The sequence below is a fragment of the Coturnix japonica genome, chromosome 13 (assembly GCF_054131305.1).
Source record: "Coturnix japonica strain WE chromosome 13, WE-NBRP24, whole genome shotgun sequence".
Lineage (NCBI taxonomy): Eukaryota > Metazoa > Chordata > Aves > Galliformes > Phasianidae > Coturnix > Coturnix japonica.
The window spans coordinates 8,464,042-8,488,540 of record NC_140675.1 but is presented as its reverse complement, the minus strand read 5'-3'; the positions used below and the strand labels follow the sequence as shown (position 1 = coordinate 8,488,540).

The following is a 24,499-nucleotide window of genomic DNA, read 5'->3' as shown; positions in this document are numbered from 1 at the left end:
CCTTGCTGTTACTAGGAGATGAGATGAATTGTCCTTCAATAACTACTTATGCAGATTTTTCGAGAATTTTGTATAAGCCTTGTGTGTTGAGATTAGAAAATAGGATGATCTACATTATGTGTCAATTCAAAGCAATATTCAAGAAGACCATTAATATTCAGAAAGCCCATTTGCCTATGTGAAAATCACGCAACAGCAGCAGAAAGCCCATCTGTAATGGGCTCTCGATATAAAAAAGACAAGTAAATCACGGGAACCGTACAGCTGGAAAAGACCTCCAGGGATCACATAGCTCTTCTCCATCAGAAATGCACGATCTACTTCAGCAGACTCTGCTGATGACAGCCATCTGTACTGCCTTTCTAAACCTTCAGGGGGATGTTTCCAGGCAAGATACAGCCATCAACAAGTTTGACTCTTCCTTGCTGTGATTTAAATCCAAAGCTGCTTTGCAGTGCTAAAAATCTACCACAGAGACAAAGAAAGCTCATTCATCAGTAATATTACCCACAGAAGGCAAACTCTCACTCTTCTTGTTGCTTAGCAAAAAAGTTGGAATGCACATCCTGGTACTGAATTGCTTTCAACCATTGGGCTGTATATGCAAGAACTTGGAGGGAAAGGAGAAAGTTGGGGAAGCGGGGTGTAATCAGTTACAGCAAATGATCTTTTTCTAAATGGGTATGCATATGTTATAGCAAGTGGGAAGCAGTATATAAACAAGCAATAAAACCCTCCAGTTGGGTGGAGGATGTCAGTGTCCTTTATGTGAACAGTGATTTGTTCCAGTCAGTGAAATCAATAGTCAGTGTGTTGAGTGTTCTGTGTTGGGCCAGCTGGGAGTGCAGGCAGCCTGTGAGCAGAAGCCCAAATCCTGGATTTCTTAGTGGTGAACATAAACAGTTCTAAAAGAATCTGAGACAGTGAAAGATTTAGAAAGATGTCCTGACACTGAGAGTGTGAAGTATATTGTCTACCCTAAAATCAGGAGGCAACAGAAGAAAGTTGGCAGGCTTATTTCCTGGTTACTGTGTAACACCAAAGTTATCATAGGACAGAGTCTGGAGGACATTAACTAGAATGAGTCATAAATAGATAAATTTCTCCTTCTCTTGAAGCACAATTAATAGCAACCAGAAGAACTACCATCAAGGATGAAAGTGAGCAGGAAGGCAGAATTACTCGTTTTCTAATGTATTCAACCACATACGGTGATTCAAGCTCCACCATAGTTCTTGGTCTTAAACAGGGGCATATAATTTGATGTTTTTTTATGACTTAATTACTAACTGTAAGGTACAACAGAGGATGTTATTTGGGGAAAATCTAAAGAAGTGGTAAACTGAATTTTTGACTGGAAAACAAATCCTGGTAATTCTCCAGGTGAAACTGAAGGAAGACCAATAGGAAGGTCCCCACTTTTTTTCAGAGGCTGTCAATCTTCTGGTTCTTTGTCAAGGATTATTTGGGGTGCAAAGCAATTGTAGATTTCTCTGTCGTGATCAGAGCACAAGAAACTGGATGGTTATAAAATAGCCCTGCTCTCCTACTGCTGAGTACAGCCCTGTACTCCTTTGTGATGGAATGCACAAGACAAGTGCATTCTACAATTGGAGCTAGACACTCCTGATTAAAGCAGAGATCTTGTCACTCATTAATAGAAACCATTACAGTCTCCTTTGATCTTCCAGAATGCTGAACTCATGTATTTCTTTCAATAGGATGAGGAAGAATTTTCCAGGACTCATCACTCCTTTGGTAAGCTCCGCAATGAGTTAAACAAGCAAACTGTATCTTGCGTATGTTGGTGGACAGCTGCCCCTTGGTTACTGAGTGTGAAGACTATTTTTGCCAGAACTGGAAGCGGAAGAAAGAAGAGGCTGATCCAACTGGTACGTCTCTGAAATCCAATGCTCCTTATCTTGGTGCACACTGGCAAAACTGAATTCTTCTTGTCACCCAAGTGAAAAAGGTAGCACTATTCCCATACTAGTCACAAGAGAGGATGCATGCCTGTTATACCATAAAATACACTATCAAGTGCAAGCAAAACTTCTCACATTGAAGAGCTGGAGATAACTTCCCCGATGACAGATGAATATCCACTGCCTCTCCTAGGAGTATCTGTGGCAACTGTATGGGCCTAGGCGTTATTAAACTTTGTGAAACAGCCGGGGAAGAAGAAACAATCATCATATGAGACTGTACAATTTATCTCTGGACAGACCACAAAGAGAAGTCTTTAGGGGTAGAAACAACAGGCCTTGGTACAGCTCTTACGCCTGTACAGGAGAATGCCAGCAAGCTTCCACCAGGAAGCAGGTGATAATGGAACCCAAGCTCCTGTTTACATCTCATGTAAGTATGGCACTTGGCTGGCTGTGTATATAGAGTGCATCTATCCAACTAGTAATGTACATGCATATATATGTATATACACTAAGGCAGTATACAAATACAACATATAGTAATATATTTTCTGCAATAAAAATTGGATGATGGGATATAGTTCTCACTGGACACTATAGACCTAAGAAGGTGAAGATACTTCAGCAAAGCAATCCAAAGCCTGACAAGTATTCAGAAACTGTCAGCAAGAGATTAACTTTGAGAGGTTGTGCTTTCAGGATAGAATTTTTAAAGCTAGAAATCACCAGTGCACATTGAGCTATTTGTAATACATATGTACTAATATTTTGCAAGAAAAATCACTTTGCACAGCTGAAAGTTTTCTACAGCTTGGTGCTATTATCTGGAGTCCAGTCTCAACCCACACTACCCACTGGTGTATTCTCCATGTTTTTTGTGTACCTCTCATTCTGAGGCCAGCTAGAAGACACAGTAGGAAACTATTAGCACAGTAACTGGGAGCCCAAGTGCAGGAACAACAAAATGTTTTGAAGGAAACTGTTAGTTGCAGTTGACTTCTATGACTATGCAAGTCCTACAAGTCCTTTTTTTTTGTCAATTGCCTACTTTCAAAATTCAAAATAATTAAAAAATATTCAAAATAATTTCAATGTCAATTACTTACTTTCAGAACAAAATGCTATGAGTCCAGACACTATAAACTGCAGTTAGATTCCAATTGTAGAACAGAGTTAGAGATGAAAATGGTTTACTAATGTCTTGCACAGCTTTCAAGGAAAGATGGCAGGTACTCAGATTTGGGAGCTCAGCATTACAGAACCCTGATAGCATAAATGAATTTATGTACTTATAAATAAAATTTATGATCCTGAGGACACTACTGCCTTAGCAAGACACTTTGCACTATGGCTGATCAGTAGCATCTCAGTGCTCCAAAAGATGGCATCTAAAGGCATTCACTGAATGTCTACCGGTATATAATCCAATCTGAAAGAGAATACCCAGCTCTTATACCAGCTTGGGTGCTTTGCCAGATATGGCAAATGGATTGGGAACTTCTGGCAACTAGGAAAAAAAACAGCAATCGTCTAAAAAACAAAACCAACCCCAGAACAAACAAAGCCTCTTCGCATATTTCTGGAAATGTATTCACATGCAGCGATGGGAAGAAGCTAGGAACAAAAGCTCTTGAGTATCACCCAGTGCACAATGCCCAGCCAAAGACATGTCCTGTAACATCACAGCGATGATCATGCAAGATTTAACACAGAAGACGTGTCTGCTGATGCCCTAGTTATAGCTTCTGTGTGACCTTCAGTTTGGTCTGGCAACACTTATCATCCTACTCTTAAAAGACTGCTGGCTTTGATATAGATGTTCAGTCACTTATAAAATTTGATTTATTTCATGGAACCACAGAATGGCTTGGGTTGGAAAGGACCCCAAGGATGATCGAGTTCCAGCCACAAGCAGGCTGACAACAGTTAGGTCAAGCACCAGACCAGGCTGCCCATGGCCCCATTCAACCTGGCCTTGAACATCTCCAGGGACAGCACTCACAGCCTCTCTGGGAAGCTGTTCCAGCACCTCACCATTCTCTACCTGTAAAGAACTTCCACCTGGCATCCAATCTAAATCTCTCATCCGTTACTTTAAAACTGTTTCCCTTTGTCCTATCACTATCTACTTGTATAATAAGTTTGCAAAAGTTTGGAGGAAGGTTGCAGTGGCTATTTTAACTGAAACATTAGGTAAGCCTGATGAATTTACTTCTTGCTCATTTTCATTACCATAAGGACCCCACTACTCTTATTTTTAATGATTTCAGGGAACTCCTGATCTTCACTGATATGAGTCACTAATCTTCACATATATGAGTTCATAATTAATACATTATATTAACAAAAATTACTAGAAATAAAGCAAGTCTTACGTGGCATGATGCCCTGGTCCACCAACTGTTCACGTGTCCGTCTTTGTTGTAGCCTCAGCTGAAGTACTGACAAAAGAAAACAACCATTCAAACATAAGCATAATATCCCTCTTAAAAGTTCAAGACAAACTCAAAATGTGCCAAGTACTTCAATTTTAGAAATAATTTTTGCTATATACATTTGATAGGTCACACCTGATAAAAGGACTGCTTCAAACATACATCACAAAGAACTCATACTTCCCCTCCAGAAAAAAAAGTTTTTTTTAATAGTTAATTTTCCCTTGTACCTATATCATTTTATCATAGTGCTTTACTATTTCTTAGATATGTACAGCTGTTAACCTAATATGAAATTTCATCTTTTGGTTGAGAGAGGGTCAGGACGCTTAGTTAAGAAAAAATGCACTAAATTTGTAATACTTACTTTCTCAAATTCTGCCTTAATAGTTTATTATGGGTGTATGATTATGACATGCTGTTTCCATTGTATTTCACAAGGAAGCAAAACAAAGTAATACATTGTCCAGAACATCAAAATCAATGTAATTTCTAAAAATTAGGCAAAGGACAAACTTCATTGTTTTCAGAATTTAAAGGAACCAGCTTATTTCCTGTTCTGCAGTACAGGAAGGATACTCCTCTGGCTTAAGCATTACTACCGGGAATAGCAAAGCAAATGCTGACAACAAGGACGTTATTTTCTTATGTGACTCAAACACTGAGAATTTAAATACAAACATTTAAGGGCTGTGCCACAGCAGTTCTGTTCAGAGTTTACAATATCGTTACACAAGAATTTGTGTTGTTACACAAGAATTACAAAGAACACAGATGTGAGAACATGGAACAGCAGTAGTCGTAGAGTTGCCTTCCCCAGATCCAGACACTGGTATGATTCTCAGACAAAGACTTTTCCATCTACATATGAAAGGGAGCAAATTTCTAGTTGGCATTTGGCATTCTAACACACTAACACAGATGCTTACTGCTAGGTCATGTGGTCGGACTGCACAGTCTAAACACATTCTATCCCTTAGCATTTAATGGTTACTGCGTTTTCATTTTTCATTGGCAAGTTTGTGGGAGAAAAAAAAATCAAAATGGCAGAGGGAGAAAGTAAATCTATGCAGCAAAAATAATAAAAAAAAGTAAATAAACCTAAGTATGTAGGTATCTTATCTCCTATTTTCTGAACAGTTTAAACAAATTCTTTAATAAAAATTAGTTCCAAATATAGATCATGAGAAACTCTGTTACATAATTTATGACTATATTCTATCCATGATTTGTGGCTTCAAGTCACGATCAGATACTTGGCTTAAGCTTTGTGGGAAGGAGTAAAAACTCAGCCCTATCCTCAGGAATGTGAAAGTCTGAGCAGACTGTATGCAGCAGAAGTATGAGAAAAGCAGTAGGTGTGTAGCTGAAGATAAACTGTATGTGCATACATTTGAAGTTTTAGCATTTCTTAGCAAAAACAGGTAACAAATACTTATTGTGTCTCATAGCACTACTTGTCTACCCATCATCTACACTGGTCATCACAAAGCAAATTAGATATGGTGCCTTTGAAGTTGAGTCATGTGTATCTGTACTGGAGCACTGAAAAAATTAGATATAAATGACACAGAACATCTACTTACTAATAAATATCAAGAACTTACATATTACATAGCCAGGGAAGGACAGCCTGCAGCATGACTAATAGGGAAACACTGATGGGAGAATACAGAAGAAAAGATAACTCAAAGATGGAATCAGAAGATAGTCATTGAAGATTCCGATTTGATCAAAGCAAGGAAGTTAAAGTTGGATCAAAAATTAAGATGGAAAAAAAAAGTTTGGAATTCAGTTTTTGCTGTTGTCATTCAACTGTTGAGCACTTAAATGTGTGACTAAAGAGAATAAAGTGTCTAACAGTAGTTGCTGCAAATTAAGAAACCAATACATTAGTTTTAGAAGTTGAAAAGCTGAAAATTGTTTTTGCTTTTCCAAAGCAAACAAACCAGGAAAAGATCTAGTATTTATACATCCAACATTAAACATGCCTTTAGTCACATGGAGACAAAAATAAGAAGCTGAGATGTTTCTAAGGAGGCAATGACAACTCATGGTACAAGAGCTGGACAGCTCCATCTAGACAGAAGTCAGCTTACAGGTCTGCGAGTCAGAGCAGATGGTCGCGGTACAGGCAGTAAGGACCTTTAAAACGTCACTGTAGTCACAGAGACTCAGCCCTACAGTTTAGCAGATATACATTATATACAGAATTGTATCATTATACTGAAGTTGAACCTGTAGAGGGTATGAAGGAAGGGAACTAAGAATATATTTTATGAAAAGCTAGAAAGGAAATGGGGACTCACAACAAGTTGGAACAACCAGAAAGATGTGTAAGATGGGAGTCATGGAAACTAAAGTAAAAGGTTTTAGTAAGGGAAATGTAATGAAGTTATATTCAAAGACAAGAATGAAAGGTATGAGAATGGAGCTCAGGCTGCAATTTTAGCAAAGAATTGCAGATTTATTTCAGGGAGAAACTATACAATAGTTTTTATGTTAATTTAAATTTAATATAAATAAATTAAATCTAAAACTAAATTTACTGGTTATATATAGAAGTAGAAATACACTCAGCAAGAGATTTCTGCAGCAATCAGTAACATATAAAGTAAATCTAATAACAATGGATAAGACAGAAAGACACAGCTAACTAATGATCTGAAATCTATCAAGGCATTATACTAATTCATTATACCATATTATTTGTTCCCTGTCTCACCCTCTGTATTTCTTTTTTCCATTTCAGTTTTTGTTTGTTTGTTTGTTTTTGTTTTTTGTTTTTTTTTGTTTTTTAAATAATCATTTCCAGACAAAATCGTGAAATCCAGGAAGGGAGAATTCAAGAGAAATGAGGTACTATGAAACAAAGATCCTCCAGGGTACATCTTATTCAGCCTGTTGCCTGACTTTTTGCTTTTCTCTCTTACACTTTTAAAATCAGGTGGTTAACATACGTAACATCTAAGACCATGGAAGATGGATCTCCAAGCTTAAGGCCCAGAACTGACAGAGATTTATATATGTTAATACACTGCATCAGGCTTAGAGATTCCACAATTTCCATGTTTCCCCCAGTAACTTTCTCAGTAAGTAAAAATAAAGTGTGCTATTAAACGCCCTAAGAGTACAGTTACTAGCAAAGTTGAGCAAGTGATTTTCAGCCATCGCTCTGTTACAAATTAGTAATTTGTATCCTATGGAAAAGGTGTCTTGAAGTTGTACTATATTATCCCAAGAACTGGAATGCATGGAGGCCAAAAATAAATGGTTAGTTGTCTGTCAGGAACAATGCTATCTGCACTGACTGGCAAGCTTTCACCACTGCTTCTTGTCTTGAAAAAAGCCAGCACACACGCCGCGCAATGATTCTAGCACTGGTTCCTCATCTGATACCATTTTCTATCTATGTTTTCAATTCAAATTGAAACTTTGTCTTTTTACAAAAGATGCTATGAAAGTACTCAAATAGTTGGCACTTAACAAGCACAGAAATGCAACAGACTGAATCACTGAGGTGTTCATTAGTCGGCGTACAGTTATTTCAACTGACAGCAAGAATAATAATGTATTGATTAAAAAAAAAAAAAGTCCTTTATGTAATCAGCTCACCACTTCCTCCAGTGGAAATGAGCCATTACAACTGCGAGGAAAAATGGGAAAATGCCATCTTCAACATTCTAGCATTCTCCCTCGGAAATTTCCAAGAGCAGTAGGAACTCCAGTGTGGGCTGCTAGGCCAGCTGCCATGGAAACAGACAGTGCTGGGAACAGGGTTGTTTCCTTTAAATTAAAATCTGTTACACAGAAAGCCTTCATTTAAAACAGCCTCCCTTAAGACAGTCTTACAGTCTTTACACAGTCAGTCTCTGACATCCTGGGCTTGAAGCACAGAGCAATAGATGTTAATAGCACACATACTAGTTGCAGTGAGGCACTGCTGCAGAAGATGATTCTATCTGCTGCACTCCATCAGAAGTAACTGATGACTCATTATAGCACCAAGATTAATACAAGTGTGTAAACAGCAGGGTGGCAGTAAAGTAGGAGAGTGTTTTAACAGATGGCAAGTGGCCTTCACAAGCAAACCATGGTAATGGTAAATACAATAACTAGTTTGCACACAGCTTTACTCATTTCTGTGTGTCCAAACTCAGAAATCTGATGACATAGTGAACTTCTCATTTATATGGCATGCCTAAGAAAGAAGGAGTAGTAAGAAAGAAGGAGAAGTAAGGAGAAAGCTGTGAGAATATTATCTGCCTGTGATTTGTTGGAAGTGATTCTACCTTGTTCAGCAGGTTAAAGATAAAATGCATCAACAGTCTTTGTACTGCGCACCCACTAGCATGAAGATGATGCTACCTGTTAAATGATTTTAAAATAGAAATGATTAATCATCAAAGAAATCTCACACCGCCTAAACCCAGAACTTCTGCATATGCTGGTGTCATTAAAAAAATAAAAATCTATTTTTACAAAAAAATCCCTTACCTTTTCTTGCATATTTTTATGTATATTTTTCTATTATTTCGTGTGTGAATTTTCTGCAAAGAACATATCCAACACAACACAGGAAAAGTAAAACTGTCTCTTATGCATATTCATTTTAGCAGATACTCAGTCATACCATCACTTTATCTTATAAATGATGGCAGCAGAGACTACTGAGGGCTGTTTCAAACCATCTTATCCAAATTCTGGAGGGAAATCCTACAGCGCTGTGATTTAAGCTTTTGTATTTAAGCAGTAATATTGTACAAACAGCTGTTTCCAGAAGTAACATTATGCTACCAAAAGTAGGAAATAAAAAACTAGACCAGAAGGATAGCGAAGTGTGATCATTAAAAACAGAAAATGAAGCACAACAGTATTAGTTGAGAAGCCTAAATGAGTAGGAAATAGAACAGTCTGTATCTTTTCCTATTGCTATGGAACACGTTGCTTAGAAACAAGTCAGAACATGCAGCAGCCGCTAAAATTACTGGAAGGTCTGCTGGGATGAATATATATGTATGTATATGTTAAAAACCAAAACCTGTATTTTTACAATTCTTTCAAAATCTTTCAAATTAAACAACAACAACACGACCCACCACCTTGGGTGTAAAATCTAAAAAAACAAAAGCATTTTGTAAAGTTGCACACAGTAAGTATATTAACAGTAATTACATATTCTAAATCTGCAATAACTCTTTGCTGTCTATTAATGTTTTCTTAAAACAGATTTGTATTTCCTCCATCATTACTATCAGCTCAGAAACACACTGTCAAGAGACTAATGGGTTCAAACTCTGCATCAGCTACAGACTTGCTTTGAGATAAGTCTGGAGCGTATTACATTGACTGATGACAGATGATTTCCAGACAAGCCCTCTTGGGAAGTTAATACCTCCATTCTTCACAGTCTTCCTACGCACAGTAGAGGCAGCAAACAAAATGAGTACCCAGGCCAATCACCCAGGTCATAAGATTACACATTAACCTAAAACAAGGAAGGTGAATTTATATTTAAGATGGCTGGTGAAACCTGGAATGGAAGCAATGGCACTCTGTCAATTCTGCTACGTAGACAATAACGTAACTTCTGTGGGGGCCTACTCAGTGGATGAGTCAGTGACAACAAAGCTACTGCCTCAGAAAGACTGGAAGCACATACATGCACTGATGGGTGCTTTGTTAAAGGAAAAGAAATCTCCAGCATAGCAACAAAACAGAGAGGCTTCAGAGTTTGGTTTCATAACTCAATCTGATCTACAACTGCAGAATGCCAATGAAGAGGTGATGGTCCCTTCTTCCCTCCAACCACAGCTGCTCCACTTGCAGCAATACCAGCAAAGACGTAGCCTGCCAGGTCAGTACTCTAACTTGGGAAATCTAAGACTACTGAAATAGCCTTCAGTGATACCTATGCACTGATCCAGCTTACTTCAGGACTGCATAATCACTAATGCCAGCACAAGAAAGAGGACGGCAGCAAACAGGACAAGGCTGACACCTATTTTTTGGCAGCAGTGGCCTTAGGCCTTACTGTCTTTGAAAGCTTTGGGAAATCTTGGCATGACTGGAGTTCCATAGGAAGTTTTCTTAGAACTCCTGGATAGTCACAGTATCCTCTAATTGTATACGGATAATGTATAATATATAATTACTACACTGTGATCTTGGTTTATCAAGGTATTTAAGCATGTGGCTACTACAATAGCACTACCATATACATATTCTCTGTTTAAGTGCTATACTGAAGAAGAAAAATCTGTAGAGCGTTAGTTTACTTGTAAGACAATCACCCCACTGTCATTAAAGAGACCATTTATGGTAGATAAAGTTAAGGACAGTAATATAGCCTCACAGGATCCATATACTGCATCTGAAGTGCTTCCTTTTATTATGACAAACAGTATACTACTTTTTCAGCATTTTCTTATCTGTGTTTTGAGAAACATATCTGATAAACTGACACCGATGAGGGGCACTATATAGAAATACTTAAATTATACTTACATAAATATACATTATATATAAAAACTTTATATGCCTATATGCCACCGCAGGAGAGCAGTAGAAGTCCAGAGTATGACCAAGAGTGCAGGCAATTGCAGGAAATCTGGTAAACAAACAATTCTCATGCAATATTGATTTAACTGCATGGATGAAGGAAAGTAACCGCCCCTGCTTAAATCTGGCAATTCATTAACCAGACAGCATGAAGATATTTCCAGCAAGCACCTGAGCAGTGCTTGTGCTTCTCTCATTCTGCCCTGTATCCTATTTCTATGACTTGCCAGTCTACAGTTCCTCACAAGACAATAAAATAAAAAAGCAATAACAAACCCAGAAAATTAATTACGCTTTAAGGGGAGAGGGGAAGGGAAAATATTCTTTCCTGGTCAGCTTTGTTTCCTTACAATAACTGGTAGGCAACTGGTAATTCTGAAGCTCTAATTAATACATGAAAGATAGCGCCATACTCATTTTTTCTACCAATTTAATAATATCTTCAAGAACTTCCCTACACTGCTGTACATTGTCAAATGCTCTCATTAATGCTGTACTGGAACAACCTAGGGTACAAAGCAAAACTGCCCAAATTCACTGCTCAATTACAAATGTAGCCAAAACATATTCCTAACATATGTGCTGTTGATCACATCAACTCTCTCTTACTAACTGTATACACAAAGATGTCCGTATTTCATCCAAGGCTTTCACATAATTTTCTAAATGTTTTGTCTGTTCGCTCGGTATTAGATGACAATCCGTCAGGAGTATCTGAAAAAGCTGCTTAGCTACCTTTGCACAGCAAGCCTCAGAGACAAACTGTTTTTGTTCTTTGCTCATACAAAAGGCAATTTTGATAAAATGGATAAAACTAAGAAATATTTTCATAGAACTGACAATAAGTAACAACAGGATGCTACAACATATATTTTACTGACTAGTCATTAGCCTGCACAAAGAAAATAAAATCATCCTTGTAATGGAACCTTCCTGTGCCTTCATTTGCTGAGGTCAGTGTAAGGATTTGTGTTTCCACCAAGCTCTTTTTCCTTGTAAAGAACCAGCAAGTTAAGAAAGGACTGCACCCAACAGAACTTATTCCTGAAATAAGCAAACTCTATCATTTTTAGATTTATCAAACTTACAGAAAACAGGTCAGGAAACAAAGGTTATGTCACCTTCTGGATTACACAGATTTCTACATGCTTCATCTCAGGTTGCTAAATGAATTTCAATTTTTTCAGCTTTAACCATTCACACATTGAAAAGTATCTGAACAAGAAAGGGAAAATCTGAAAAATACCTAAACTACATATTTATTTTACAAACTGAAAAGGTGAAGACAGCAGATCTTCACTGCACAACTGTTTTCAATCATTTGTTCTACATAGATAACAAATAATTTGCTTGCTTTAGCTAAGCTCTAGAAAGAAGAAATGCTGAAAGAATGAATCCTGTATCCCCTCAGGTTCAAGTGGGCCTGTTTAAGTTCTCAAGGCAAACACTATGAGAAGGAAGCTGCTGTCAGCCTTCTCTCTTCAACCACTGTCTTTCCATTAGGAGGAAAGGAATCAGCACTATTAAGCTCCCAGCTATGGATATTTACGTGCATCAGCACAGTACTCATTATCTTATACATTAAAAACAACAACAACAACAAAACAACAAACCACAAACTCTTTGGTATATAAGAACGAGTATTTTTTTTTGTAGCCTGAACTTATTGCTTAGTAACATAATGGCTTTTCTCCCTCAGTTAAATAAACTGCCAGTTACTGAATTCTATAAGAAACTTTGTATCTTTTTTCTATTTCAAGTGTTATCAAGATGCAAATTAAACAAAAAACCAAACCCAGGATTTAAATTCTGAGAAAGGCATCTGATGTGGGAAGGGGAAAAGGAAAAAAGAAATCTTGACGCATGAACCAAGAAGAAATCTCTGTATCACCAAAGAACCCAATGATACCTGGAGCAAAAGCTCCATCTGAGTGCTCTAAAAGGGAAGGAGTTTTGTCTACTACAAAATAGAGCTTCTTTCTGATTGATTATAGAGTTGGAGTCTGAGTCTTGAACTGGAAAGCGTCTGGAAAGTTATCATGCACCAGCTCAGTGTGCTGAGCAGGGCTGCCAGCTGACATCAGGCGGTCTCTTCCCAGTCCCCCTTAACACAGGCCAGATACAAGAATATCTCCTGCTAGAAGGAATGAGACAACTTCCATGCCTCAGCAGTGCCACTGCTGCAGCCCAGCAACTACTTAAAATTAATCTGGTATAGCAGCATTTGTTAGCTTTAAATAAAGCTCCAAATATCCTCAAACTAAATACTTAGTATTTTACAAACTGATGCTTAGGAATTGCATTAATTTAATGTACAGTATAATAACAATCACTTAAGGAGATATGAATTAATTTCAAAAGCAGACATCTGGAAATGAGGCTCTAATCTAATTTAAGTATGGGGAAAAGAAGGATACTACTAGAAAAAGACAGTAGCTGAGGATTCCAGTGTTGGCAATAAGCTAGCAATGCTCATACAGAACTAACAGTCTGTGGGTTTTTGTAACTGTCAAATTTCACGATATCCACTTCATTATATTCAATTCAATAGTGACATTTTGGAGGGTTTTGTGCACTATTTACAGGAAATTTCAGAGTTCTTCATGAATTCAGAACTACAGATTTCTCTGAAGAGAGAGATCGCTCATTCTTCTTCACAGTGCAATTTCTGTTAAGCTGATCTAACAATTCTGAATTTAGCAAAGATACTCCACAACATACTGTATGACCCCAGAAATACTTGTGAAATGAGAATGCACGGTTCTTCTGAATTATCTGTCCCACAATCAACAAGAAACTGACCTTCCTTGAGAGTTCTCTGGCTGTTCACCTCAAGGCATTCCTTCTCCTTCAGTGGCTTGACATCTCCTGCAGGTAAAATCTCAGAAAATCCCTGTTGCTGCTTCTTGCAGCTATCGATCATGGTGAGAATCCTTTACACTGGCAACATCCAGCACAGGAAAAAATATTAATTTGTCACCAAGCAGAACACTGCTGTCCTGAACACTGCGTCCAGTTTCTTTCTAAGAAATGAGCAATCACAATCACATCTTTTTGAAGCCAAAAGCAGCCATCGTTCTTCACTGTCTATGTTGACCTGCAAGATGCACAGTCTGCTTTGGAGCCTGTAACTCACTCAGATGACAGCACAGAGCCTGTGAAGCACAACTCTCAAATCCTGCCTCTTTTCCCAGAAAACCACTCCCCTTTTCCTCTGGCTGTGCTTGCTTCTTCTGCACAGTCGTGTTTCAGTGTGCAGCTTGACAGTCAATCATCTGACAAAGAATGAGTCAAGCAGTTAAAAATAAATCCAGCAGTTGCTGAAGGAGCAGCATTTGCTGATACCTAAGACAAACTATGGCTGAGGTCTCTCCACTTTCCACTTCTCCCTTCCCCCCAGCGCTCTGCATACTGCCGCAGGCAACAGCAATACTTTGTCTTTACCTGACTGGCACGTTCATTTCTTACTAATTTTCATCAGGCAACAAAGCTGCCTATTGGCATTTGAAAAAAATGTCAAGGAATGTTCCCCCATCCCCATCCCTGTTTCAGAGGCTTTAGCTAGCAGAAATACGTGAGAGGAGAGTTTCATGGCTTCCATGCATTTCCTTGCTGTACAGGAGAGCATCTACTCCTTGTTAATATCTGAGAAACAAGCATTTTATTGTTTTACTTTTTGCATTAGTTACAATTCTTGTTATTTCCCAGCAGTTTCAGAAGAATTTCCTCCCACAGCTCCTGATCTCCAGCACTTTACATTTATCTTATGTGAGTCATCAGCTTCAGTGTTAGTTAGGAAGGATTTGGGGAAGAGGATCCCCCTGAAACGATCTGCCATATGCCGTAAGGCAACAGAATATTATCGCGTATTGTTTGTACTTCGAAGAAATAAGCCACATGCAATTTTAAGTAGCCATTACACATCGAAGATAACTTCAAAAGGTGCACATTCCCTTCCCTTTGGCCCAAACCCTGTCGTTACAGAAACTTTCCACATTCCTCCCTGGTATTTTAAATCCTTCAGCCTGAAATTATAAAGGACACCTCCCCTCAGAAAAAATGTTTTGCTCTTATGGCATCAGATACAGACAAGTCTACATGCAACGACAGATGTCTGAGTTAGAAGTTTAGAACTACGGAATAAGGAAACATGGCTTTGCCTCTTTAGATCTCCCTGCAGGCTGCCATCACTCCATTCTGCACAACGCCTCATCACCTCAACCCACCTTCCCAGGCCGCTGGCTCAGCATGCTGAGGGCCCACCTGACCCCAGCTGACAGCCGCGCTCAGCCTCATCTCCGCCGAGCGCAGGAGGACACATCTGTACACTCCCATGAATTTCTGGGTTCTTCACACTGTGTTAGTTCAGTTCAGTTCTTCATCTGCACAGTAACTTGTTCAAACAGGAAAACAGTGCTCTGAGTACACAGACTAAAATACTCATGTAAACAATACCTGTTATACTTCTCTGAAAAAAAATGTGTTAACTTGAGCTGTAACTGAGGGTTTTTTTGTTTGTTTTTAGAAAACTCCAAGTTTCAGAAGACTTTTATCCTGCTTTGTTGGGTAGAAACAAAGCAAGACTTTTTTTTATACCAGTGCATAAGTTCTTTGCTTTGAACACATACATCATTCATCAAACATAAGTGAATTTGGATCCACCTTAAATACAGCCATAAGATTCTAAGAGACTTCAACTTTTTATCTTTATATTCTTCTGGTAGTAAAACACCAAATGTTGGGGTTTTTTTTTCCCAAAAACTCAAGTGAAAAATTTGAGATTTCTCTGGAATATTGCTAATATCCTACCCCACTGTGGTAATGAAAACGAAAATCCAAATTAGGGTCACCACCTCCCTCAGCTGCTCCTGCCAGAAAAATAACAAGTTTCTTAAGGTCATTTCAAAATTGTAAGGAAGTCTGCACATCCTACTTATCTTCTCCCAGTGAAAGCCATACAGGTGAGGACCAATGCTGGCACTGTTCACAGCACCAATGGAGAACACTCTACCATTCTACCTATCCATATATACATCTAAAGAAATAAACGTGTAAGAGTATATAAGCAAAAAATATGCATTCAACTGCATAAACATATATATAATTTAAAATGACAGCATTCAGGCATTCAGCAGGCAATGTTACATATGATTTGCAAAACACTCGCATAGTAACTACTGTATATCACCAGCTTTCTTTGTATGACATTAAAATCTTGCAGCAGCTGTATCACAAGCTAACATTTCATTAATAACATAGGCAGCTAGGATTTAATTCTAGCAATTCAGAATAATTACACACTGGAAGTTAAAATTAACATGCATTTCTAGCTATGCATGTAGCTATCCATACAGAATCCTAGGAAAAAAAGATGTCAGAATCAGCTAGTTTGATCAAGAGATCTCTTTAAAAGAAAACATACTTCCCATATCTTCTGTAATCAGTCAAATGCCAATCTCTGTAACAGAATTTCTTCATATATACCAGATGTCCTGAATTGAGTCCATCAAAGGTCAAATCTCTCATCCTAATCTCTTCACAATGAGCAGATAATTAAAAAGAAAATCTATAAATCAAACTTAAATGACAGGACGTTTGTTTAGAAGTTTACCAAATGGAATGACCCTGCTGGAATTCTTTCATGTAGCCTGTGAAAATATATTCCTTCTACGAGGTCACAGTCCCTAGAGAGCTCTGAGTTTTGGCCTGTACGTCTTTTCACATGCTTTAACATTTGAAAATTGTTCCTTGTAGACACTGACTGATGCCCTGGGAATGTTAGGATTGTGGGAACTGGCACTACCAATGACAAAGACAGACTTACTGGGAAATCAGCACCTACTCATTTTGCTCTCTCCAAACAGATAAGATAACATTCAAATTTTATTGGGGTCACAAAGACATTTGTTTTTTCTATTGATGCCATTTCTTAAAACAAACACACAAAAATAAACACAAACAGCTATGTTTTAATCACAACATTTTGTGTGTTCTTAGGAGGGATTATTTAGTAGAATACTCACATTGGATGTTCCATGGACTACTAAAACTTAAAGAAGAGCAAAGTCACAGAATAGTTGAAATCCTGAGATCCTCTAGTTTAACGTCTGTGCTCCAACATGGCCAGCCAGAGCAGGCTGCTCAACACTTTGCCCAGCTGGGTTGTCAGCACTTCCGCAGGATTCCACAACCTCTCCAGCCAACCATTCTTCTCTTCTAACTATACTTCTGTGTACTTCTACAGAGTACACACTACACACACCACCTATACACTATACAAAATATGTGCACTCCTAATGTATACTTATAAAACTTGTATACTCCTCTATCTAGGTCTGTCTTTAGAATACACTTCATTTTCTGTTCCAGTTTATTATGTTAATCCAAACTGTTTTCCATTTGCTGTTCTCAAGTTATCTCATTTCCCTCTTCCCTCTACTTTTGTCTCTCCAAGCTGTCTCAAGAAATTACATTCTGTATTTCCATGGACAGTAACCTGCTCTTTGTACTGTTATGAGAGAAATAAATAAATAAATAAATAAATAATTCACCTGATTCCTTAGTATCAAATTTGTAGCTCAAAATCTGTTAAGCGCTCAGAGGATTAAGAATTTGTTTAGAAGCCATTGAGCTATATCAAGAATGTATGTTACCAGTGCTACATAATGAAGGAGTAGAAGATAAGAGTGAGAAGTAGAAGATAAGGTAATATAAGAGTACACATGTGACTCTTCTAGATGTCAAAAAGAATCCCCTGGTGCATTCAGTTTATCTAAACCATATAATTAAGTTAAGTGCAATGTAGACTTGATTCAGTTGTTTTGAGTACCACCTGCATCCCCTTTAGCAGTATTCAACATACACCATTTGGATTTTATTTTATTTTTTGGAACTTCATATTAATTACAGTTCTCCCAAGCCCTGTAGTGATCTCAAAGCAAGCTGTCATTCTCATCTGACTTTCAGTACCTTAAGGTTTTGGCTTGTCAATGTCATTGTTCTTATACAGTGCTGATTTCTTGGGCCTAATTTCTTCTAATATGGTTTTACCACTCTTGTCTTTTGCTCATTGTCTCAGAACTTTTTTTCTCTCTGAGTCTTACCTGCTCTGAGAAGCAGATGTCAATTAGCAACATGGGGAAAAACCTTCTATGCACAATGCAGAGGATAGAGCACGTGCACATGCACACTCCAGCATTATTTACAACCAAAACAAACAGCTGAAGCAGCCCTACAAAGTGGTACAGGACAGTCAATGGCCTGTATGGGATCCATCCAATTACACACACATTTCAGGAGTATAACCAAGCTCTCACCTGTGGATAATGACTGCACAACAGTAACTTACTGTCCTTCAAAAACTAGTAGCCACTGTCATATGAAGGCAATTCTGGCACACAGTGATAGGTAAGAAAGTCACTGGAAAGCCAGGAAGGGTTGCTGTATGTCATGGTTTTATGTGATCTGTTAGCGGTATTCCACATCATAACATCATGCAGTACACCAGTAGTAAAAGAGTTAATGCTGTAGTTCTGTGTATCATTGACATTTCTGGGTACCTGGATCTCGGAAGAGAACTACATCTCCCAGAACAGTTCCCTGTTCCATTTCCATTTTCTTTTCAGAGGGAAAGACAAAGCTTATTGGGAGTCACTGGACTGCTCTTCTTTTTCTGCCTGGCTCTGCAGTGTGTGCTACCTAGCTGTGTTGCCTTCAGCATTAGGGAAAGGCCTTTGGTTTTGGACACTCACTCTCTTAGTTTCCTTGACTTATTAGCCTAAATTCCAATTATATTGTATTATATTGTGTTATCTCACATTCCAATATCATATGTGGTAAGTTAATTTTATCCCTTAGCTAATTGCTGCTGTTTTGTTTCTAGGCCCATCTCCCTGCCTTTTCCCCACCCCCCTTTCCTAGGCAATGGGTCCCTTCACCCCAGTATAGTCACAGAACCAGGCTGAAATGGGCTAGAACTGCTGACACTGTAAAATGCAGAAGCTAGGAACTTCTCACTCTACAGGTATCTTCAAACAACTAGGACTGCATGGCTTGTGACAGTGAGACCCTCCACACCATGCTTACCGGTGCTGAGAAATTAGGAATTCAGCATGCAGAATTTGCTCTTGCAGTACTGTTTGTTGTTTTTTTTTTAATGGTATCTGTATGTGCAACCCCTTCCCACACCCTGGCTCTGAAATAGCAGGTTGGAAGGCAGCACAGGACATCAGCCCCATCCACCCTCCTGCTGTCAGCAGCAGACAGCCCCATCCTTTCCTCTCTCTGCCACCTCCTGGCTCTCATACAGAGGCTTGTGAAAGTGCAGTACAGCCTGTGAGCAGCATATTGTTCTGACAAGTACTTAAGCTGTGCCATGATGCCTACTACTTTTGTCATTCTTCCTCCACGGCCATCCAGCTAAACAACACCTAGTCATCAACTTTCTTCCCCTCACTCCCAAATAAGAGACTCATCTGTGTCACATTTTTCCTCCCCCAGCCACCATCCTTCCTAAGAATACAGCAGCTTGACACAGAGAAGGCTTTCCAGATTTAAGTACAGGTGAAGCGTACACAAACAAGAGTTCTTCAGGAGCTTTTAAGACTGTGACAGTCTGCTTCCCAATCCTTACTTATGAGAGCAGCCCAACTGCTCACCTGACAGACCTGAACTATACACCAGTGGTTGCCATTAGACTACCAGAACTGTCTTTGAAGAGTAGAACCAATGAAAAGGTAGCTTTTGCTGCTTTTAGAAAGATGAGCAACAGTTGGCTTCCAGAGAAAAGGCATGATAATTCATTGCAATTAGTTTACACAATCAATGCAGAGCATGTATTTGCTAATTATCCAGAAGCAGATGCAGACTAATGAGAAACTCAAAGGAATTTTGTTAGTAATTCAGTATTGTGTATGGCTGTCAGCCTGAAAACAGCTGGTCAAAAGAAAAAGGGAAACCATAAAATGGTGAGAGCCCAGAAGACTACCATGTAATATCCCAGAAAGATGATTCTTTGTTACAACACACAAATAGATGCACTGAGAAGTCATTACACACAAGTTCATATAATGTTCAATACAGTTTGTTTTTCTAACCCTGAGTAACTCAAGTGTTTGTTTTATAGATGACTCAGCTGAAGTATTTTTCAGCCCTACAATTAAACTTTATCTGGCAAATAAACTTGAAAATTCCCATTACTTCCCCCAATTAAACTATGAAATGTTAATGGGTTAGTATTTCTGTTTCATACTTTCATGACAGGATAAGATTGGAGAGTAGAATATTTTGCTGCTCTTCTCATTCTCTCACTCCTCAAATAAAACTGCCTTTCAGTCTTTATTCGCAGAGTAAACACCTGCACCTAGTAATTAGGTGGGGAAGCTTAAGATGCTGTTTCCCTCAAGCTACTTGTCATTGATACTCAACTGGAAGTTACAATCTCTTCAACACAGATGCCAGCACAACTAAGTGCTCCTTTGTCAAGTCAAAGAACACCAGTTTCACTGTAGGTTAATCTATACCATGGTACTCTGCACCAAAGAACACTGAGCTATGCTCACCTGATCTGTTACACCAGCTTTGCTGCATGAATGAGATCTCTGGGGGCAAAGGAAGGAAAGCATAAAGTAGTAACATCTACAACTATTGGCGCATGCTTGCAAATTTGTTGCATGTTTCTCTTACCCTTCTGTGAATTAACTCCATGTAAAACCAAAACACAAGTCTTCCACAATTGTCCTGTCAACATTAAAGACTGAAACGCACTTTCTCTAGTGACTTGTACAAGTCAGCTGAACACTATGCAGACAATACTAATTCAGCTTTCTACTGGACTGCATCAGAGAGTCCCGTAGAAGTAAGCAGAAATTTTAAAGAATCACTACTGAAGCCCACAGGAAGTATAATGCCTCCTGCATGAAAATATTCAACAGAAAACCTTAAATATTCCATGTTTTTTTTCAATGAAATGCCATGATACTTTTGTATATGGTAGTCTTTCACAGTTAGACCTCATAAAACATTGACTTGTTGAAATACCCCAGAAGCAATCCAGGTCTGGTAAAAAGTCAGAACAGATACTAATTTTTAAAGCTTCTTAAATATCAATAAATCAAATACAAATTTTACTCGTACTCTTTTTAACTCAGACTTTCACAATTTCTTGAAAAATGTAGCTCAAATTTTCCTGTTAACCAAGATGACAAAAACCTGAAATTATGGGCAAGAAATAGTTTTGGTGCTCTGGGAGATCAGATCATAGTGCCCACAGCTCTTCCTGCCACTTCAGGAAAATAACAGGAACGCAAAATGGCCACTGCTTCCAGGCCTGTACAAAGTCAGACACAGTCAGCTCTTTCTTGCCCATAACAACAGGAAACGAAACAGGATTCTCCTCCTCTTTAGGACACTCAGGAGTTATTTAAATACTACTGGAAGAGTATTCTCTGTGGCAGGATGTGTAATTAATATTAGAAATAGAAGAAAAAGAAAAAAAGAAAATGGTATTGGTGTCCATCAAATGCTTCTTTACTGTGTCTACCAGACTTTATTCCTCAAAAACATCCTCCAATTATATGAACTCTTAATCTCTTCTGCAGTTCAATTTGTAGTTCATTTCTGCTTTTAAAATTGATAGGGTTGTGCTAATAACTGCCTTGAAAACAACAAATGACTTACTCTTATAAAAGGACCTAAATGATGTGAGACCAAGGCCCATTATGTGAGCTTCCTACCATTGAATTTCCTCATAGAGGACATAAAAATCTTTGTGGGAGCCTGATACTTTCAGACAAAGCTGATCTACTAAATAAGAGGAATTGTGATAAATAATGAAAGGTAACTCTTCTTAAACCAACTGGCATAGGGAACTGGCACACAGGAATGAAAGACAACTTCTCAAATTAGTAATGCCCTCCCTCCCCTTATTTATCTGTTATTTCAACAAGCCAGAGCCCTTAAGCATCAGGGTCTCTTGCTGCTGCCATTTCCTTGGAAAATAAATAATTAACAGCTTGTATCTGAAGTTAATACAAAACTTACTTACAAATTATTTTACTAATTTATTAAAGTACAAGAGTATTTTCAAGTTACAGGAGGAACTTCTAAGAAAAGAAACAATCATCTGACACAGAAGAACTACAGATGAAATACTAAACAGCAAACGTGGATAAGCTTAGGATCACAGCTTGTTTCATTGCTTCTATGACAATTTATCTGCGTTCACAGAAGCAGAACAATAATGGAACAATGACATCACATGAACAGGATAAATATGTACTTGACATACTCAGCATGATTGCTCATAAAAAGAACTTCAGAAGCTGGCCATCATGAAAGAGATTTTTGATGTTTAATTTCATGAATATGAAATTGGTAACGGCCTTCAGATACATAAAGTCTGACTTCAGATTCAAAGTACGTCCCTGAGTCATATAGACTATCCATTTAGTATCAAACATTAGACACCAAAAGTACAGGTTTTTTTCTACATTACATTCTTAAGGATACAAAGTACTAATAAATTAGTTGCAGATCCCTCAGTTTAAAATACTTTATTAATAAACCAGTAAACACAGTATTCTCTATATCAGGATCTACACATATGGGCAAAAATAAGGAAGCAATTGTAAAATATAAGCACAAGTATTCAAAGTGTTATTCATTCCATATTCAAAAAAGCTAATCTTATGTCTCTCCTCTGCCGTGTGTTCCCACCATTACATTGTTCTCTCTTGGAATTCAGTATGATTCTGGGGGATGCAAGCAAAGCACCATGGGACTTGGTGTCTCACTGCATGAAATTACAGACACTGTGCTGTGCTTCTGAAACAGTGCTGTGTTCAGTAGGACACATCCCTACGTTTGTGAGATACACACAGCCTAGCAATAGGCCATCATTTTTTTTCTGTTTTAAAGCAGAGATATTCATATAGCTGCCATCTTATGCAATAATGCTTATACTGTTGCAACTGTATTCATTAATAGTTCACTATGGCTACACATTAAAATAACCCTTCAAAATCAAGTACTGCATTTACATACTTTCAATATTCCCAATACTGACAGCTACCATTAAAAAAACAAATCTTTATTATTCTAAGATATTAGCTCTGTAAAATAAACACCACAAATAAAAGGTTCCTGCCTTCTTTCCAATAAAAACGAGCCTACATTTGTATTCAGTCTTGCATTTGGATTCACAACCTACATTTGGAATCAGATTTCTTCCCAATGCTTACTGTAACAGTGGAAACACTTCTTTTTCCCACTTGCCATGCCAACATCAACGGAGAGACACTGGATAGGCTCCTGAAATGTAAATCTTATTTTCTTTCATTGTTCTTCCATAAGCTCTGTGGTGAATTAAACTTTCTAGGATACGATGTGAAACTTCAACTCAGTATTATATTTGCAGAAAAATCTGTTCTTAATTATTCCTTGTTTTGGTCTGGTAATAATAAAACTCCTTTCAAAAATAGGTAATTAATACTTGTACATTATCTGTTTCTTAAAAATTATTTGTAAGTATAATGCCTCCATTCTATGTGCCTCAGCAAAGTATTCTAGCACCTTAACTCCACAAGATCTGGTGTGGGAAAGGCAAGTGAACATAGTCGATGTTATTTGAGGAAAGCAAAGCTCATTATTCCCAGAGAAAACAACAAAGCAAAGGGATAACAGCTCCTCTTGCACTCACCATTCTTGCGCTCATTGAGAGGAGGTAAGTACTGACTGGGCTGCAGGGACAGCTCCTTAAACTCATGTGCGACTGCTTCACTGTGAGGGCTGGGGGCAAGACGTGGCAGGGATCCAGGGTCGTCCTCAGCATCCGTTGTCCCCACGTGATCCATTGCGTTAAATCCTCTGGAGAAAGGGAAAGCAAGCCATCTGTTAATCACACAACAGCTGACAAAACTAATAAAGAAGAAAAAGAAATCTATGTAGATATGTTACTGCTGGCTTTGGTCAGTTTCTCTATACAGAAAATTCAGCTTTAAAATTGTATTTACAGCATCTAATACTTTTCCACAACAAGCACAGATTTAAGAAAAATACACTAAAGGACTCGATTTACAAGCAATTTAACAGTTCAGAGATGTATCTACTGGCTTTTACAGAAAAATTACATTGTTAGCTCTTAACAATGATGTCCCCAAGCTCCTGTTCTAGCAAGTGACACAGGGTCATCAGTGAAATGTTCATTTTTTTCCCAGAAGCTTCTATTAGCAAATACTGAATGAATGGATGGCAACATACAAATAGCTTTTAATTTTTTTGAAGCACTGCAAAACTTTTCTCAGGATTAATAATTAACTTTGGTATTCAGGCCTTGATATGGCCACAGAACCACACAAGGATTAGTTAACCTCTAACAAGGAAAGCTTGCTGCCATGAAATTTTTCAAATTAATTCTATTTCACACTAGCTGCGCATTGTAAAGTCCTCTCTAGAATGGAGTAAACATCCCCATTCATTATTTCTTTACTTTCTACCATTCATGTGGTACTCAGTTCGCAGCGAGGAATACAGAAGCATGGTACAAGCTCTCCAAAGCTCACAGAGCTTCTATGACTG

The 24,499-nt window shown here is 38.1% G+C and overlaps 1 protein-coding gene and 2 long non-coding RNA genes across 12 annotated transcripts in view; 2 read left to right on the top strand and 1 right to left on the bottom strand.

Annotated features, from left to right (window-relative positions):
• Positions 1–1,859, top strand: part of LOC146758668 (uncharacterized) — a 30,669-nt gene extending 28,810 nt beyond the window's left edge. For both annotated transcript variants that reach the window (XR_014933769.1, XR_014933768.1), the window contains one exon: positions 1,722–1,859. This is a non-coding gene — a long non-coding RNA (uncharacterized LOC146758668). The remainder of the gene's footprint in view (positions 1–1,721) is intronic.
• Positions 1–24,499, bottom strand: part of MRTFB (myocardin related transcription factor B) — a 69,512-nt gene that overhangs the window by 27,478 nt on the left and 17,535 nt on the right. For 6 of the 9 annotated variants that reach the window (XM_015876464.2, XM_015876466.2, XM_015876469.2 and 3 more), the window contains exons 3-4: positions 23,622–23,788; positions 4,304–4,369 (exon numbers count right to left, since the gene is read on the bottom strand). In XM_015876464.2, the coding sequence (XP_015731950.2) occupies positions 4,304–4,369; positions 23,622–23,775 (220 nt within the window). In that variant the 5' untranslated portion in view covers positions 23,776–23,788. Of the gene's footprint in view, positions 1–4,303; positions 4,370–13,726; positions 14,162–23,621; positions 23,789–24,499 lie in introns of those variants that run through there. The other 3 variants (XM_015876467.3, XM_085513769.1, XM_015876468.3) reach the window with 1 other exon arrangement.
• LOC146758667 (uncharacterized) lies at positions 2,229–7,239 on the top strand. The gene is made up of 2 exons (XR_014933770.1): positions 2,229–2,358; positions 7,116–7,239. It is a non-coding gene; the product is annotated as an uncharacterized LOC146758667 (long non-coding RNA).